Source organism: Echeneis naucrates, chromosome 13 (genome assembly GCF_900963305.1).
Source record: "Echeneis naucrates chromosome 13, fEcheNa1.1, whole genome shotgun sequence".
NCBI lineage: Eukaryota > Metazoa > Chordata > Actinopteri > Carangiformes > Echeneidae > Echeneis > Echeneis naucrates.
Window position 1 is genome coordinate 25,467,552 of NC_042523.1, and position 16,679 is coordinate 25,484,230.

At 47.4% G+C, this 16,679-nt stretch overlaps 2 protein-coding genes across 3 annotated transcripts; one reads left to right on the plus strand and one right to left on the minus strand.

The window, feature by feature from the left end:
* The first annotated feature begins 189 nt into the window (after nucleotides 1–189).
* On the plus strand, nucleotides 190–5,627 carry LOC115052758 (Na(+)/H(+) exchange regulatory cofactor NHE-RF3-like). Of its 2 annotated transcripts, XR_003841391.1 has the most exons (11): nucleotides 190–1,884; nucleotides 2,081–2,142; nucleotides 2,249–2,460; nucleotides 2,989–3,060; nucleotides 3,222–3,354; nucleotides 3,488–3,624; nucleotides 3,698–3,905; nucleotides 4,158–4,354; nucleotides 4,424–4,549; nucleotides 4,994–5,084; nucleotides 5,417–5,627. XR_003841391.1 is itself a non-coding variant. In XM_029517068.1 (10 exons), exons 1-10 carry the CDS (start codon nucleotides 1,847–1,849, stop codon nucleotides 5,012–5,014), a joined length of 1,206 nt encoding a protein of 401 aa, XP_029372928.1. In that variant the 5' UTR covers nucleotides 190–1,846; the 3' UTR covers nucleotides 5,015–5,627. The 2 variants fall into 2 exon arrangements, 1 of the variants encoding a protein (XP_029372928.1); XM_029517068.1 differs by having other exon boundaries at nucleotides 4,994–5,627.
* Nucleotides 5,464–15,842, minus strand: nlk2 (nemo-like kinase, type 2). Its single transcript, XM_029517067.1, is given in 12 exon segments — nucleotides 5,464–8,314; nucleotides 8,507–8,600; nucleotides 8,920–9,118; nucleotides 9,531–9,617; nucleotides 9,832–9,933; nucleotides 10,017–10,226; nucleotides 10,415–10,500; nucleotides 10,808–10,914; nucleotides 12,315–12,370; nucleotides 13,030–13,159; nucleotides 14,344–14,420; nucleotides 14,422–15,842. Coding segments are annotated over 12 exon segments (1,602 nt in total). The 5' UTR covers nucleotides 14,821–15,842; the 3' UTR covers nucleotides 5,464–8,259.
* Nucleotides 15,843–16,679: the final 837 nt, after the last annotated feature.

Sequence of the window (16,679 nt, forward strand, 5' to 3'; positions counted from 1 at the left end):
ATAGGAGTTACCTTTTTGTCACAAATTGCCTCAGAGTGAGAGGCTCGCCGACAGAAATGAACCTGTTTTCTAATGGGCTCTCTGAGAAGGATGATGCAATCCAAGCTCAGACACACAGCTGCAGTCAGTGACGTCATCAGACTGCTGATCAGCTGTTACTGCTGACATTTGTGTTAGACTGCAGGACACACACAGACACACACAGACTGATACACATACATACAGACATACAAAGACACAGACTCACACAGACAAATATACAGACGCACTCACACACACAGAAACACAAACAGACACAAATACACAGAAAGACAGTCATATACTTTTCTGTTCATAGGAACAATTATACTTAGAAACACATACACAGACAAACCCAAAGGGGTACGCAAACAGCTGACACACACATAAACACATGCACACACACACACACAGAAACAGACGCACAAACACACAGCTGACGAACACTGACTATGGCCATCAATTTGAAGGATTTCTTTTCCGAAAGACAAATCCATGTACTCATCCCTGACTCATCTGATATGAGAGCAGCAGATCAACTGTTACTACTGACAATTTTGGTAACCTGCAGAACACACACAGAGACAGACGTACTCACACACAGGAAAAATATGCACACGCACACAGCAAGCACATAATGAGACAAACAGAAACACAGCTGACACACACAGACACACAACAGATAGACAGCATTTGTCAGTTTTTACAATAGTGTCACAGGGTGCATGTGCCAAATAGATGTCTCAAAGAAATAGTTGCGTGTCTAAAGACATATGCCTGTCTGTGTATATTCTCATTCAAACAAATCACAGTCACATCCGTCCAACAGCTGAATGGAAAGCAACTGAACTCAGGACTATCCAAAGGGCTTCGTCAGTTCCCAACGCCTCGGTCTGACCGGTTTGACGCGTGCGTTCTGGTACGCAGTTATACGCGGTTCAGTATATCTGTACATCTGCCCAGTCGACGTCCCGGCAGCAGCAGCGCCCCGAGTCACTCTCAAAATTTCTGCCAAGGAATTTTTCTAGTTCTGATTATTCTACAGAATGAGCATCTCTTGGTCCATGGTGTCAACGGGGTGAAATGACGCCTGAAAACCTCTGACCTGTTGACTTCAGGTCTGTCTCCACCCGTTATGACGTCATCAAAGTGTTAAATACAATCCGCCGTGAAAACGGGGTATTTTATTTTGAAGATACACCGGATGTTTTATTTTGTGTCTGTGCACGATTTTCCGTTCCGCGCGACCTGCTCTGTGAGAAATTTTTGCGCCGTGCTCCGGCAAAAGTAGATCTGCTGCGGAGGGCTGCCGGATGCCGGAGCTGGAAGCAAGCACGCTGATTAGAGTTGAAACTTATCTGCTCCACCGCCGGGCCGGAGCGGAGCCGCAGCCGTTCCGCATCTGGTGGAATTTGGGGGTGACTCCGAAGCTGTTGTTTATCTGTTTGAGGCATCCAGGGAACATAAGACTAAGAGTCAGAAAGACCTGGAGTCAGGACTCAGGGTCCGGGTCTGCTCTTGGTTTATCTGTACCAGAGGACCTAGTTCCTGAAGAGGTCACAGTATGTTAATGAGCTTCCTTGTGAATATAATCTTCTGACTTTCCTGATCTTCTTCCTCTAAGCCTCATTTCTCAAATGGAAAGACAACATTATCATCAACTAAATCACTGTTTCCCCAGGCAACATATGAATATCAGTGTGACATAATTTCCTCCATACTTGATTTTCAGGGCCACATTAAAAAACATAATAGGAGTCTGAATATTGAAACTGTCTAATTGATTGATTGATCGATTGCTTGAACTGGCACTGATGACCGGCCCCTTATGTCCCCAGGTACTCAGGATGTGATGGCATTTCCACGGTGAGTTTGACTTCATCTTGTGTCTCTTACTCATCAGTGAAGCTAATGTTCAAACTGAAACATGGTCTCAGTCTCTGAGCTGGACCATGAAACTGACCCCCATCAAAAAAAACCAAAAAAAACAAAACAAATTTGGTCCTTTAGAAACATAGAATCAGACCTGATCAAGATTCTGATTCTGTTTGTGATCCTTCAGTTTTACCTTCAATCCAAAGGAAGGAATCGATAATCCAGCTCTGGTCATCACAGAGGATCCCGGTGACACATGCACGCATGCACACACACACACACACACACACACACACACACACACACACACACACACATGCACACACACTCTAACCCCCCTGGCTCCCCTGTGCAGACCAGGATCTGGACCTGGGGCCCAGATTGTGCCAAATTAGTCGTTTGGAGGGTCAGACCTTTGGCTTCAGTCTGCGTAAGGACCCAAGTGGTGGCAGCCCAGAGGTTGGAGACCTGGACCCGTGGAGTCCAGCGGAATATGGCGGCCTCCGACACGGAGATCGGGTCCTGGAGGTTAATGAGGACTACGTTGGCAACACAGACTTCTACGGGGTCAGTGAACAGTTCACCTGTCCAGTGGTCCACTGATGCTCATGGAGTAGCCCTGGTGACCTCTGACCTTTCACCAGGATTCACCCATCTGTCCACAGGGACAGAAAACGTCCTGTTTGGGTGACTGCATGACTGTTCCTCTCAATTGTACCAGTGCGTCATGACTCCAGTGCATGATGGGAAATGTCTGTCTCATCCTTGATCTAAGAGTTGATTGATTAGATATAGGGGCTGATAGAAACATCACGTCATCTTTTGGACTGGAATCTCCGATGATGGGTCACCACCAGGGGGTTATCTGTAAAATTAGGTCTCAGAGGTCACTATGCCTAATAGAAATAGAAACATCATGAAACAGATTTAAAAAAAAAAAAAGATGATGAATAGTAAAAGTCAAGATGAAGGTGAAAATCAGATGTCAACTGTCAGGATCTGGATCCATCACCGACCCCTGCTGCTGGGTTAGAATTAGGAATAAAAGAGATCAGTGTGAGCCTGACTTTCTCTCTCTCTCTCTCTACTAACCAGGTGGTGAGGACGATCCAGTCATGTGGTCTTCATCTGTTCCTCCTGGTGCTGAGGAGAACACAGTATGAACAGGTCTGTGTGAAGATGACAGCACACACACATACTGGCTAACATGATCCACAGCTGGAGCAGCAGAGTTTGGTGACAGTCACAAGATGAGCTGTAAGCAGTATCTTCATCATAATGATGATGATGCTCCACTGAGTCCGTCCTCTTGCTGATGTGTCCCTCAGGCTGTGTCTGCAGCTGTTGACCTAAGGAATCTGGCGAAGGACTCCAAAGGGGACGGCTGGTCCAGACCCCGACTGTGCCACATCAGCAGGCACCCAGAGAGCGGCCTGGGGATGAGGGTTGTCTTGGTGGACGGTACAGTGTTTATGATGATGCTGACGACTAAATTGATGCTGATGCGAATTTTTGATGCGATTATGAGGATGAAGATAATCACATGATAAAATTGATGTTGGTGAAGATGTCAGCAGTGTGGGTGTGTCCTCAGGTGAGAAGGGCAGGTACGTGGTGAGCACAGTGGCTGATGGTCCAGCAGAGAGAGCTGGTGTTTGCACCGGCGACAGACTGATCTGGATCAATGGAGTCATGGCGTCGGCGCTGTCTCCTGCTGCCCTCAGTAGGACTGTACGTCTCCTCAATTATCCTCAGCCACTGCACGTTGTACTGAAACATCACTGACTGTTTGTCTGATTCTCAGGTTAAAAGGGGCGGGAACTCTGTGACTGTGCTTGTCACTGATGCTGAAAGTGAGGCCTCCTACATCAGGAGGAAGATGCCCATCCTGCCCCTGGTGGCAGAATGTCGCAGCCTCCCCCATACAGCCAAAACCATGCACCTGGAGAAGGGACAAGATGGATACGGCTTCCTGCTTAGACAGGAGAGGACAGCAGGCTCACCATGGACAGGTGAGGAGGCTAAGGATACACTGAGAGACAGATGGAAGACACACCTGTCTGGGTACTGTATGGTAGAAATCAACAGTGTGGCTCATGTGAAGCTTCAGGGTCAAACATTATTGTTCACTGAAGATGTATTAACATGGAGATCTCTGTTATGGGACATGGATTCTTCCTGTGGGGACGGTGGACATCAGACTGTGGAGAGTCATTAGCTACAAATGTCAGCTGATCTGGTGTGAACTTGTTCTTGTGACCCAGTTCATGTACTGAGGGATGTGGACATGGGAAGTCCAGCTGAGGGGGCTGGGATGGAGGACGGAGACTTGCTGCTGGCTGTCAATGGGGAACCTGTCGAGTCCATGGAGCATGAGGATGTTGTCCAGAGGATCAGAGAAAGTGGGGACACAGTTGTCCTCACCTCCATATCTGTAGCAGGAAGAGACTTCTTCAGGGTGGTAAGTCAGATCAGTATGATTGTGTCCGGCTACTGGGTTGCTTTCAAACCTGTCTTTGGTATCTTGCAGCTAGAAATTTCTCCCCTGCTGTTCCATCACGTTGGCACCATGAGGGACCATAGGACGCAGACTGCCACACTCTGCAGCATCGACCAAAAGAAAGCTCTTCCAACATGTCCATCAGTGTCTGCTCAGGTCAGAGACACAAGCTCTGTCTACTTCTCATATAACCTGTTAATCTTACAGGTTAGATCCTGAAACTGCTTCTGTACAGTCAGTTGAGTTCGTAGTCAGGTCATCTGACACGAGTCACCTGGCTGGTCGAGCTACACACTCAGGCCGAGATCTGTTTTGCGTAAAAACTAGTTGGTGAGACTGTGTACTTTTGTGTACTCCTCCTCACCTGTCAGGTGACTGAGTGCAGTCACATTGAAATTAACACCTGTGCACCTGCCCCATGCCACTGAAACACACTAAATTTAGTTCTTCTCATCATGTGACAGCACTTTGACTTCACAGTGAACCAGTGAAGGAGTGAAAGAATGAAGGGTGGTGTAAAGGGCTGTAGAGGTGTAGAAATGTGTGAGACATGGCAGTAATGAAGATAACCTGACTGGTGCTTTACTGTTGGTCTATCAGTTGTCACACGCCTTCCTGTGAGGAAGAGGAGGAAACACAGCTCCCCAGGGCCAGGACATCTGTGGACCAAGAATTAATTACAAATATTAAGGTGAAGAGTTGTGGTATAATATTTATAGTTTATATACAAACACATTTTGTAAACCATGTATTTACTCTGTCAAATGATGATGCAGGTGAACTTTTGTTTAATATCAAGAATCAGGAATTCTTTATTCTTTGTCATTATGTGCAGCATCATGAAATTTTAAGTAGCTCTGCATACAAAAAGAAATATATATTCACAAAAGTTACGACGAAACAGAAACAGGTAATGTACATATGACCAACTTAAACTACCTGATGTCATGTATTGATTCTGTGACCCCAATGGTCCTTCCTCGGGGGTCAGAGAGTAAACAGCTTTTTCTCCTGGAAATGAAGGTTGAGCTGAGTCTTCCTCAGTGAGAAAAAGAAGGACGGACAACATGGATGTTTAAATGTCACATTTAATGTGTAATCACTGGAACCTTCAGATGGTGCATCAGCTTGACCTCCGACCTCCAGCTGAGCTGCTCATAGATACATGTGTGTTCTCTACAATGTTTATTCAAATTACATTAAATATACAAACAGTGTGAACCAGAGTCCAGTGGTTGTCAAGTTGTTAGTCTCACACAAACTGACAGCTGTTGTTCTTCAAATGTGCATCAATTCTTCATCCAACACAAAATCAACAAAGAGGTAACTATATTATCTACACTGGGTGGGTGTGTGTGTGTGTGTGTGTGTGTGTGTGTGTGTGTGTGTGTGTGTGTGTGGGGGGGGGGGGGGGGGGGGGGGTGGGGGTGGGGGTGGCACTGACCACTGTGTTTTTTTCCTGAGAAGATTCAGTCTCCACACGTCTGGTGATGAATGAGATACAACACTGTTGTGTATGAGAATTGTCACAACTACCACGCGACACCACTCAGACACAATCATTCACATACCAAACACAACAGTCACACATGAGCACAATTAACCCTGACCTGTGTTGTGTTGAATTAACTTAACACAGGTTACACCACTACAGCCTCACAACTGCATTCTGAATTATAGATTATAATAAACATTTTCAGTCTCCATTTTTACTCACAGACTTGAGTTCAAAGGTCAGTTCACACAGGAGGTTGTACTAATCAATCATTAATAATCCTAAACTAAAATGACTCAGACATCAGATGACAGATTTTCTGACGTTTTGCACTGTTGTGTGTCTGTTGTTTTAAGCTGGAAAAGAGTTATATGAAACAAGTCCTGGTTCTGACTGAAACCATGTCAGACCTGGATCAGACCTGGTTCTCAGGTCGATCAGGACCAGTAATAAACCTGGTACTGAACTTTTATGGAATCGTCGACAGAGCTTTGAACACACTGTGCTGGATGCAGTGCCCCCCACCCTTTGGCCCCATTCTATCAAGGTGAAGAACAGTCAGAAACCATGGCTTTGATACAAACATCTGAGGTGGGGTTGGGGGAGGCCAGGGTGGTGGGGTGAGGGCAGTTTATGTCTCATCATCTCAGTATAAAAGTTTGGATGGACATTCATCCCCCCATGAAGCAGAAAGTGTGGAGTGAACTGAGCCTGGAGGTAGAGACCAACACTGAATCAGTCACATGTTCACTCAGTGTTGCTGTGATGAAACAGGAAGTCTGCTGTACACACAGCCATGTCCTGTCACCCCCCTATGTCCTGCTGCAGGTAAAAAAAACAAACAAACAAAAAAAAAAAAAAAACAAAAAAAAAAAACAACAGGAAAATATATACATTTGTCTTAAAATTTGAAAAATAAAAATCAACCTCACAGTCTCATAACTGTGCAGGTTCATTCATTTCTATATGGTGGTGGAGTTAGGGGGTCTGATTCTATGTCACATATGTACATTTCACACTCAGCAGAGAGGAGGTTGCATGCTAACAACTAACACACCCAGGACCGAATAGAAAACAACTCTAAAAAATATATTAAATTATTTACTTCAAAGCTTCTTCTCTGGAGACAGTGTAGAGGTGTATGTGTGTGTGTGTGTGTGTGTGTGTTTGAGAACAGCTGTCAGATGTCTGTGATTGGAGGTTTGTATTTTAGTATCACAACGCTTCACACAAGCTTGTTTCTGAGGATCTGGAACCCCCCCAGGCAGGTTCAGAGTTCAGACAGGAAGTGGTTCGCAGTTAAAAGACCCACTTTTCTCTGAGTGGGGCTCACCTGAGCAGGTGGAGAAGAATGTGAACCTGATGAAGGTCTGAGTCTTGTCATCATGCTCATAATGTCATATCTGATTCATTCACTGCTGCTGCTGCTGTTGCTACATAGCTAATGTTAGTATTAGCATGTTTACCAGTCTAGAGCCAATGTATATCCCAATGACTGTTGATCGGCTACAGTGTAGGCCATAAGATAGCACCCCCCCAACCCGACATTACATATTTGGTTGTAATTAGTCATTAAATGGTATAATGTCTCAGGAGGCCGACATCATCAACTTTTACATCAACTTTTACATCTGTCTCCAGAGGTGGAGACATTCAGGTGACTATTTCTATCGCTTCCTGTTTCGGTTTCTGTTCCTCCAGGTGCTCACTTCTTCCTCTTTTGCGTATATGACTTATTCTTGCCTGTTCACATGCCAACTTCGCACAAAGACATCATTTTGGCCAAAAGTTTTGGGTGGGTTGGGTTGGGTGCACTTTTAAATGAATCATAATCATTTATACATGAGGCTCCTCATCTTTGGCAAACAAGCTGTTACATCAGTGTGTGTGCATGCGTGCCGGGGGGGGCTGGGGGGTGCCGGGGGGGGGCGGGGGGGTGGGCACTTTTAATAAGGTCAAATACTTTTTGTAAAGTATGAAAACGTTTACTTTAACACATCGATTGTCTGAAGAAGTTGTGTTGAACAAACGAAGTGAATCAGAGCAGCCTAATGTCTCTGCAGGGAAATGAATGTATTTGATTAGAGAAATTTTAAAATAGACATCTTTTTTATTTGTATTATTCAACATATGAAACATTTTGTAATTGTTAATCTAATCTACCTGCAGGACTGATGGGTTTGTTTCAGACATCAAATATTGGTGGGTTTGGACCAAACCCTCTCAGTCTGAAGCAGTTCCTGGCGGACTTCCTCACAGACCTGACAGTCCTGCTCTCCAGTGAAACGCTACGCTCATCAGAAGGTGTTGGGGAAGCTCCTGTTCCTGCCTCAGCAGCTCATCGGTTAGAGATGACAAGTTGTCGCCGCAACTACTCCCACACCAGCGGAGATGGAGGCATCTCGGAGGGCTGAGCAACCGTGGAACTGTTTGACAGGCGAAAGAACGTTACAGTCACACACTGGTTACTTGGGTAACGGCATTCTGACATCACTGAGGACAGCAGCAGTTCAAGGCTCATTCATGTTAGCCTAGCTAGGCACAAAGGCTAAAAATCACGAGCCTAGCTGCAACTTGATGTCCAACTCATGCTGGGGACACGGACACACACACACTACCTGATAAAGCTTTTGAAGGCAGCAGACTGAGGGTTGATGCAGAGCGGCACTCGACTTCCCTTCTGCTGCTCCAGGATGAACTGATGGATGATTTCTGGATAAACAGACACATCACAGTCTCTCTGAACTACAACCAGATTCCCACATCCACATGGAGGCTTAGGGGTTAAAGGTAGCGTTTCCTTGAGCCAATAAAAAAAAAGAACTCTCTGGCATTTTATTTTGAAAACTCCAGAGTTGTGTTGAGTCTGACAAAATCAAGTCACAGGGAACCTTGGAAGTTGGAGGTCAGAGGTCATGCAGACTGACTCTCAGTCCTGACTCATTCGTATTTGTTTCTGCTGACTGAAAAAATAGAGGGAATTGAGTAGGTGACTATATTTGGAACTTGAGACAGTGGCAGGTCAACGTACCTTTGACCTGTCTCACAGAGCTCAAGTTCTTTTCAAAGCTGTCGTCAAACTTGAGGTTGGTGATGGGCTCGAAGTCGCTGGTGTAGACGCGTCCTGAAGATGTGGTGAAGCAGCATTTACACATGCAGGTGTGGTAACGCAGGCGGCCTTCGTCCAGGTATGGGTGAGCCAGGGCGTCCTTTGCTGAGATCCTCTTTGACTGAGACCAGAAATCAAACAGAGAAGAGGTTTGCCAGGGGGGTTGAACATTTTACGAGACCTCCCCAATGATACTCTCACTCTGAAGTTGAACATGTTTAACCACCAGGAACTTTGAACCATCAGACTGGAACCGACATGTGTCAGCGGATCAGGAGCCAGCAGTCCTTTAATTCACTGGAGGGTCTGAGACCACAGATACTGATTCTCACTGTGGTCTCTCAGACAAAAAACCTGCTGGTTCAGCTTGATGCGAGGATGTATTCCAGCTCCTGTGAATCTCAGCAGGTTCCTCAGTGACCTTTTCACCATTCCTGTGTGTGCGCGCGCATGTGTGTGTGTGTGTGTGTATGTACCAATCAGATGAGGTCACAGTAATGTGATGATAGGTCCCTTACTGTCACATGACTCACCGGATCAAACACCAGCATCCTGCAGAGAAGGTGCACAGCTTCATGTGTCGCCTGGCTCGACAGTGTGTAGAGAACAGGAAGTGACGGCTGCAGACAGACAACACAGGTCAACCATGACCCCACCCCCTTCAGCCTCACACACACAGTTCTGATGAAGCATGGGGCATGACTTCAACAGGGCCGTCGTACCACTGGAGGGAGGGGGGAGGTAGAGCGGTCCTGTTTTAAACTCACTGGTGATTTGTGTGTGTGTGTGTGTGTGTGTGTGTGCGTGGGGGGGGGTCCAGCTCAGACCTGTTACCTGTTTGTGGGGTCCTCTGAGGATGTGAGCACGAGCACCTTCACACGCTGTCCTCATTGCTTCCATGGAGGGCGTCCCTAACAGGTCAGTGATGAGATCCAACTACACACAGAGAAACATGCAGTGTAATATGTCCCATTTCCTTTCTCGACACTGTCCAATCAGCAATGGTTATGACATCACACCTGCTGGATGGGGCTCTGCGCCTGGAAGAGGATGCGTCTCCCCAGCAGCTCAGCAAAGATGCAGCCCACAGACCAGATATCGATGGAGTTGGAGTAGTGGCGGCTCCCCATTAAGATCTCTGGAGCTCTGTAGTACTGAGTCACCACTTCCTGTGTCATGTGGCGTGACTCATCTGACTCCTCCACCCGGGCCAGGCCAAAGTCACAGATCTGGAAGATGGTGATTGAAACCGTGACCGACTGTAAATCAGTTAAAAGGTTCTCATTCTGAGCCTCAGCAGGATGAATATATAAAGAGCCACAGGTGTGATTTGATGATATGATTAAATTGTGATGTGATTAAGTCATCCTCGCATTGGACCTCTGGGACACTGTAGCCACTGAGGCTGTTCACACACCTTGAGCACACAGTTGCTGTTGACCAGGAGGTTTCCAGGTTTGATGTCTCGGTGCAGAATCCCAGCAGAATGAAGGTATTTCAGTCCTGGTGATGATGAAGGTGGGGTAGACAAAAGGTTAGATCAGTTACATAACTGTTGTGTCTGCCCACATTACTGAAATATGGTGTGATTGATCAGCAGGAGTCAACTATTCTTTATATACAAATCATTATCCTCATAATCACTCAAACCAGCACATTATTCTGCCAATGTCTCAGGTCACAAAGGGATGGACAACAGCTAAACTATTCAACTGTGTTGTGATGGGACATGAATCAAATCAGATGGGTTGGACAGATGGGTGCAGCGCTAACAGGTGAGGAGGTGAAGGAAAAAGTGAGTGGACTGTACCTCGTAGAATCTGATAAAGGAAAACTTTGGCGTGGTCTGAGCTCAGAGGCTGCGGAGACACGATGATCTTATGGAGGTCACTTTGCATCAGTTCAGTCACCACATAACTGAGAAGTGGAAGTTAAGGACAAACACATTGAATCAACAACTTCTGACTGACAGGTTTACTTCAAAGGATTCGATCCAAACCAATCAGATCACTGGAAAACATCTGTCATCACTGTACAGAATTCAGACTGCAACACACAAGATGGGATCAAGAGCTGAATAACAAAGGTCACTTCCTGGGCCCCTCTGATTGGATGGTCAGCAGACAGTCATTGTGAGGAGCATCATGAGACCATGTGAACTGTAAGCGTTGTGATCCTGTGAAAACTACAGGACCAGCAGAATTTTATGTTGTGATTCAGAATTAATTTCCACACATGGTAAAAACCAGGCCTGAATTCAACAAGGACAAGTTTTTAATCTCACATTTTACAATGATTGTTTGAGCCGAAATAATCTGAATCCCTACACAACACTAAATGTTACACAGTGGGATACAAAGCTGCTTTACTCTCCATGAATCATGAAGTCAGCACAATAAACATGATTGGAAAACAATATTTCAAAAGGGCCCTTATGACCAGCGCTCTGAGTCGGCAGAAAACCTCCATTGTGAAGGGAAAACCACCTGAACTGAGCTGCTGATTCCCATAATCCTCTGTGACTAATTGCACACAGAAAAAGGTAACATGGATACAGACGAGCTAAGAGCTGCAGAGAAATGAGCAGAGTACAGCTCATCAGGTCAGAACTCAGTTGCTGTTGTGTCGGTAGAAAAAGACTTCACAGAGTAAGTTACCATGGTTAGCTAGTTACCTGATAGTTTGGTCGGATTTTATCAGGTCAGGATATCAATGAAATTCATACTTTTTCTTCTGAGAAGACAAATTAAACCAAATCTTTCTGCATAAAGAGATTATGTCACCAGATGAGAAGATTTAATGCTCATTTTCTCATCATGTTTGTAAACATAAAGAAATGCACATATGCTGATTAGCAATAACATTATGACCTTGTGCCTCATAATATGTAGGTGCCTTTTCCCACCACAGCAGTCCTGATCCAGGAGGTCTGGACTCCTTTAGACCTCTGAAGCTGAGCAATGGGATGTGGACATAGACAGCAGAAGCAGATGCTTAAAGTCCAGGAAGGTATGAGGCAGAGCCTCCATGGATCTGGACTTGTTGGATTGGACTGAGATGTGGGACTTTGGAATCAAATCAAGACTTAACTGGTTGTTGTTCCTCACACTTCCTGCACCATTGTTGCAGTGAGGCAGGGAGCGTTATCCTGCTAAAAGAGAATTTTCCAATATTGGTCATAATGTTCTGGTTGATCAGTGTACATCTGTAATAATATCTCTGCATGACTGTCTATCAGTGTGTGTGTTAATTCCTGTATTCCATACATCCACAGATTTGAAATAATTAAACTAGATGCACACACTGGTGAAGGATACATTTCCTCAAAGTAGTCGATGTGTGGAGGCTGCAGGATGTCCAGAGCAGAGAGAACCTGAGGACAGAGGAGAGCTGTGGTCAACGCTTCATCTGGACCTGGATGTGTTCTGGAGAACCTTTGTGTTAATACCCACTGTCCATCAGTTTCAATAAGTTTGTCTGAAACAGCATTTAAACAGTCTTGGATTGTTTAATGGGAAGCAACTGTACTTCTAATCTTGTTTGAAGACATTTCGCCTCCCATCCAAAAAGCTTCTTCAGTTCTCAGTTCTCTTAAGATGACCTGGATGACTGAGAACCTTCATGGAGCATTTAAACACTCGGGTAACAGCAGATTGGTTTTAACTGACTGTACTGAAAAACAATGATCCAAAACTGTCTGAAATGTCCAGGAGCTTCAAATACCTCACTGACCCGGACACTGAACTTTATCTCTGTGACGGATAACAAAGAAAAGAAGCATTCTAAAGCGTCTGTCTGAGGGAGAACCACCATGACACATCGGAAAGGGTCATGTGACAAATGTCTAACTATTGTATACTTTAAGGGGCCTTGCTAACTAGGCTAACTACGCTTAACTCAGCTAACTGACCCGCTAGGATCACAGGATCACATTACATTTGAACTGTTCCTTGTTACCCTGCTCAGGATCCAGACCTCCTCAGAGCACCTGCAGGGGGTCTAATTGTGTGTGCAGTGTTGATGCATACGTACATTTTCATGTTTGAAGAAACACAACATCTTCAGTTCCCGGAACACCCTCTTACAAGACACCAGGTTCTGGAAGACATTGGGCATCTTCTTGAGGGCAACTCGCTTTCCGTCTCTGGGGTCAGTCACCGACCTGGAGAAGACGACCACCACCTCATTTAATCTCTGATGCGAAGTTAGAGCATCCACATTCTTTGATTATATTAGCATCCCCACATCACCTCAGATGATCGCCTCGTGAGGACTGCAGCAGGTGTACTAACATGTTTCAGCTGGGCTTAATACAGCAAGTGTAACCTTCAGCGAACCTTGTCAAATAGGATCAGCAGGGGCGGACAGATGGCAGCGGACTAAGACTCAGATTCACCAACACTCTGCTGCAAAGTAACTCCACCACAGAGGCATGATGGGTACCACAGTGTTGTGAAGCAGTTTCAGGGGTTAGATTGTCAAACTTTGGGCAATATGTACATGTAGAATTAATGTTGACATTAATATTAAATTTTTTGAGTGTTGATATACGTAACTAAACATATTTGTAGTGTAGTTTTACACAAAACACACAACCACTTTCCCCTGCCCAGCACAGTGTTATTTACCCAGAAACACCTGCTGCACTGTCCTGAGAGGTGGTGGAAACCAGATATTACTTCTCCACCTTACATCTGTAAACACTTTGGCAACTGCTAACATAACTACAACTGTAACTCAGACTGTAACTGCTGCTGTTATGAACAGTCCATGTGGGCAAAGCCAGCTCAGTGTGACACAGCATGCACTTGTTTGAGTGCTTTCAGTGCAGACGGGTGGTGCTTTAGAGTCTGTGCTGACATATCAATGAAGATACATGAGAAACGCACGACAGGACACATTAACAGGTTAATGGAGGACGGAAGACAGCCTTCTGGACCTGCTGATAAAATGCAGCTCCAGCTCTAAAGATCTCTCATCATGCAACTTGGTAAGATCTGTCAACAGTCAACCTGTCTACTCCACAACTTACAACTTTTATGGTTCACACTTTCTGGTATGGAAACAAACTGAATGTGATGTTCCCGCCAGTTCCCAGAAATCATGTTGACATCACTGCTGAGGAACAGGAAGAGATTGATCTGATTTCTTTCAAGTTATTTCTAAATTTATTGATTCCCCTTTGAACTGCTCTCCTTAGACACAGCCTCCACTCCAAGACATCCTAGATGGGGGGTGGCAGAGCTGATCACCTTGTTTGACCAGCTTCATCAGTGTCCCCACATTAGAAAAGTGGTGTGATGCACACGTTCAGGTTCAGTCCCTGACCCGGACCCAGTCACTTACCATACAACTCCAAACGCTCCGTATCCGATGGGCCTGTCGGGCTCTATGTCCAGCTGCTGCTGTAGATGATGTGCATGTGGCTGCTGCTGGTGGGGGGGGGTGGGGGTGGTGGTGGTGGGCTTTGACAGCAGCAGCGGCGGCGGCTTGAACTTGAGCAGGAGCCGCGGCCGCCGCCGGCCCGGGAGCCTGTCCGGGGGCCGGGGAGGGGAAGTAGGGCTGCTGCTGGCCGGGGTTGAGCATCACCGCCGCGGCGGCGGCCGTGGACGTGTGCTGCTGCACCGAGTGCACGGCAGCGGCGGAGCCCGGGTGCTGCAGGTGATGCTGACCGGCGTGGTGGTGGTGGTGCATGTGGGGAGGAGGAAGATGCTGCATCTGGTGGTGGTGGTGCGGGTGATGGGCAGCCACTGCTGAGGAACCGCCGTTATAAGCAGCCATCATTTTTGGAACATCAGTAGTTGCTGCGCCGCAGAGAGCCATCCACCGACCCGCCACCGACACGCAAGCCGCCTGTCCACGCGCTGCTCCCGGCTACAAGGCTGTAACACTGGCCGCTCCGAACCGGGACAACATAAACCGATCTAAGGACTGAGTGATCCGGCAGCAGCTACTTCCGCTCTGCGGGGATCCGGAACATTACAGCTGGAGGACCTGACCCAGTCCGTCTGAATTAAAGTTCTGGCTGCTCACCATCAGGCTGCCGGAGAAGCTCTCGCCCCCCCACCCCCCCAGAAAACAAACAGTCAGCGGGCCTAGATGTCCCTCATTGTGGAGGTGCCCCCCCCCTCCCTCCGGTACACAGTGTGATCTGCAGCCCGTCACATGGGGGGCAGCAGCGCCTTCATCTTTTCAAACTGTCCGAGTCCTCCGGGCCCCCCGGTCCTCCCGCCGGGGCCCGTTCGGAAATCTCATCTATTCCTCCGCCGCTCCGATTCCGGGCTGATCGGGCCGGAAAGACCAGCGGGGATCCGGTTCAGAGGAGGAGTCCCGGTCCAGGCCACAGTACGGCAGCAGGCCCAGGGACCACCACACTCACATATTACCAGCCCGACACGCCGAGCCAGGGGCCGAGAACCAGACCGCCATCACGGACACACACGAAGCTTCAACGGGACTCAGGACTCGGAACCGGATCGGGAGAGCCTCAGGTCCTCCATTGACAGCGTCCCGTTTGTGTGTGCCGGACCGCAAACATCAGCATACCCGGAGGATCGATAACAACGTGGGAACAAAGTTAAATCCTGTTAATGCGGATCAGCTGCCGCCTGGAGCCGCCTGGAGCCGCCCGGAGCTGCGGACAGCAGCGAGACGGAGCCGAGCTGTCCGCCTCCAACAGTCTCCGTCCTGCCGGGAGCTGGGACAGGAAGCCACCGGTGCAGCTGTTAAGCGTCGGGCCGACGTCGGTCCGCCGTCGCCTCCATGATCAGGGTGTCTGTCAGACGGACGGAGGATCCAACATGGTGACCAGGACCGACGGCTCGGCGGGGAGATCGTCCGCGACGACGACCAATCAGCTCCCGCACTTCTGTGACGTCACGATAAGCTCCCTGATTGTCACCAGCAGCAGCCAGTGGCGCGTGAAGGCTGAGTAGCCTCAGGGCCCAAAGATGGTGACACCCCGGACACCCGGGACATCCAGGGACATCTGAGGACATTCGAGAAACCCCAAACATCTGGGACACCCGGGACATCCCAACCCAACCCCTCCAGGATCACAGAACTTTTCCTGTTCTGCAGTTTCTCTTTACACAACAAATGTGAACAATTCCACAGTAATCTGGACCACCTGAAGATCCAGCCTGGAGGATTGAGGGACAGGCAGAGCCCGATCCAACTCTGGATCATGTTGTCTGTTCAGAACAGCCCAGTCACCCTGGTGATCCCAAAGCCCCCACAGAACCCCCCCCCCCGACAGAACCCCCGCAGAACCCCCGCAGGGCCCGTATACAGAGGAACGGTGCTAAATTGGGTTTGGCATTCAGTTTCACCACTAGAGGGCACTGAATGCTCTACCCGGGGCCGGTCGTTCCTGCTGTCTTTACTTCAGATACCCTGAACTGAAGGTCACATTCAACATTTCACCTGTCAGATCAGAATTACATTTATTTATATGGTGACAAATCAGAGTTATTCCAAGGCTCCTCATACATAGCAGGTCCAGACCAAACTCTTTATGAGAAAACACTTGGAGACAGAGGAGGGAAAAGCCTCCTTGGGGGGGGGGGGGACAGAAGCAGGAGGAGAGAGAATGCAATAAAAATGTAATCAAAAACATTCAGATCTGAAAGGTGATTGAAGCTGGAAACACTAAATGTACATCGGTAAATATCAGCATGATT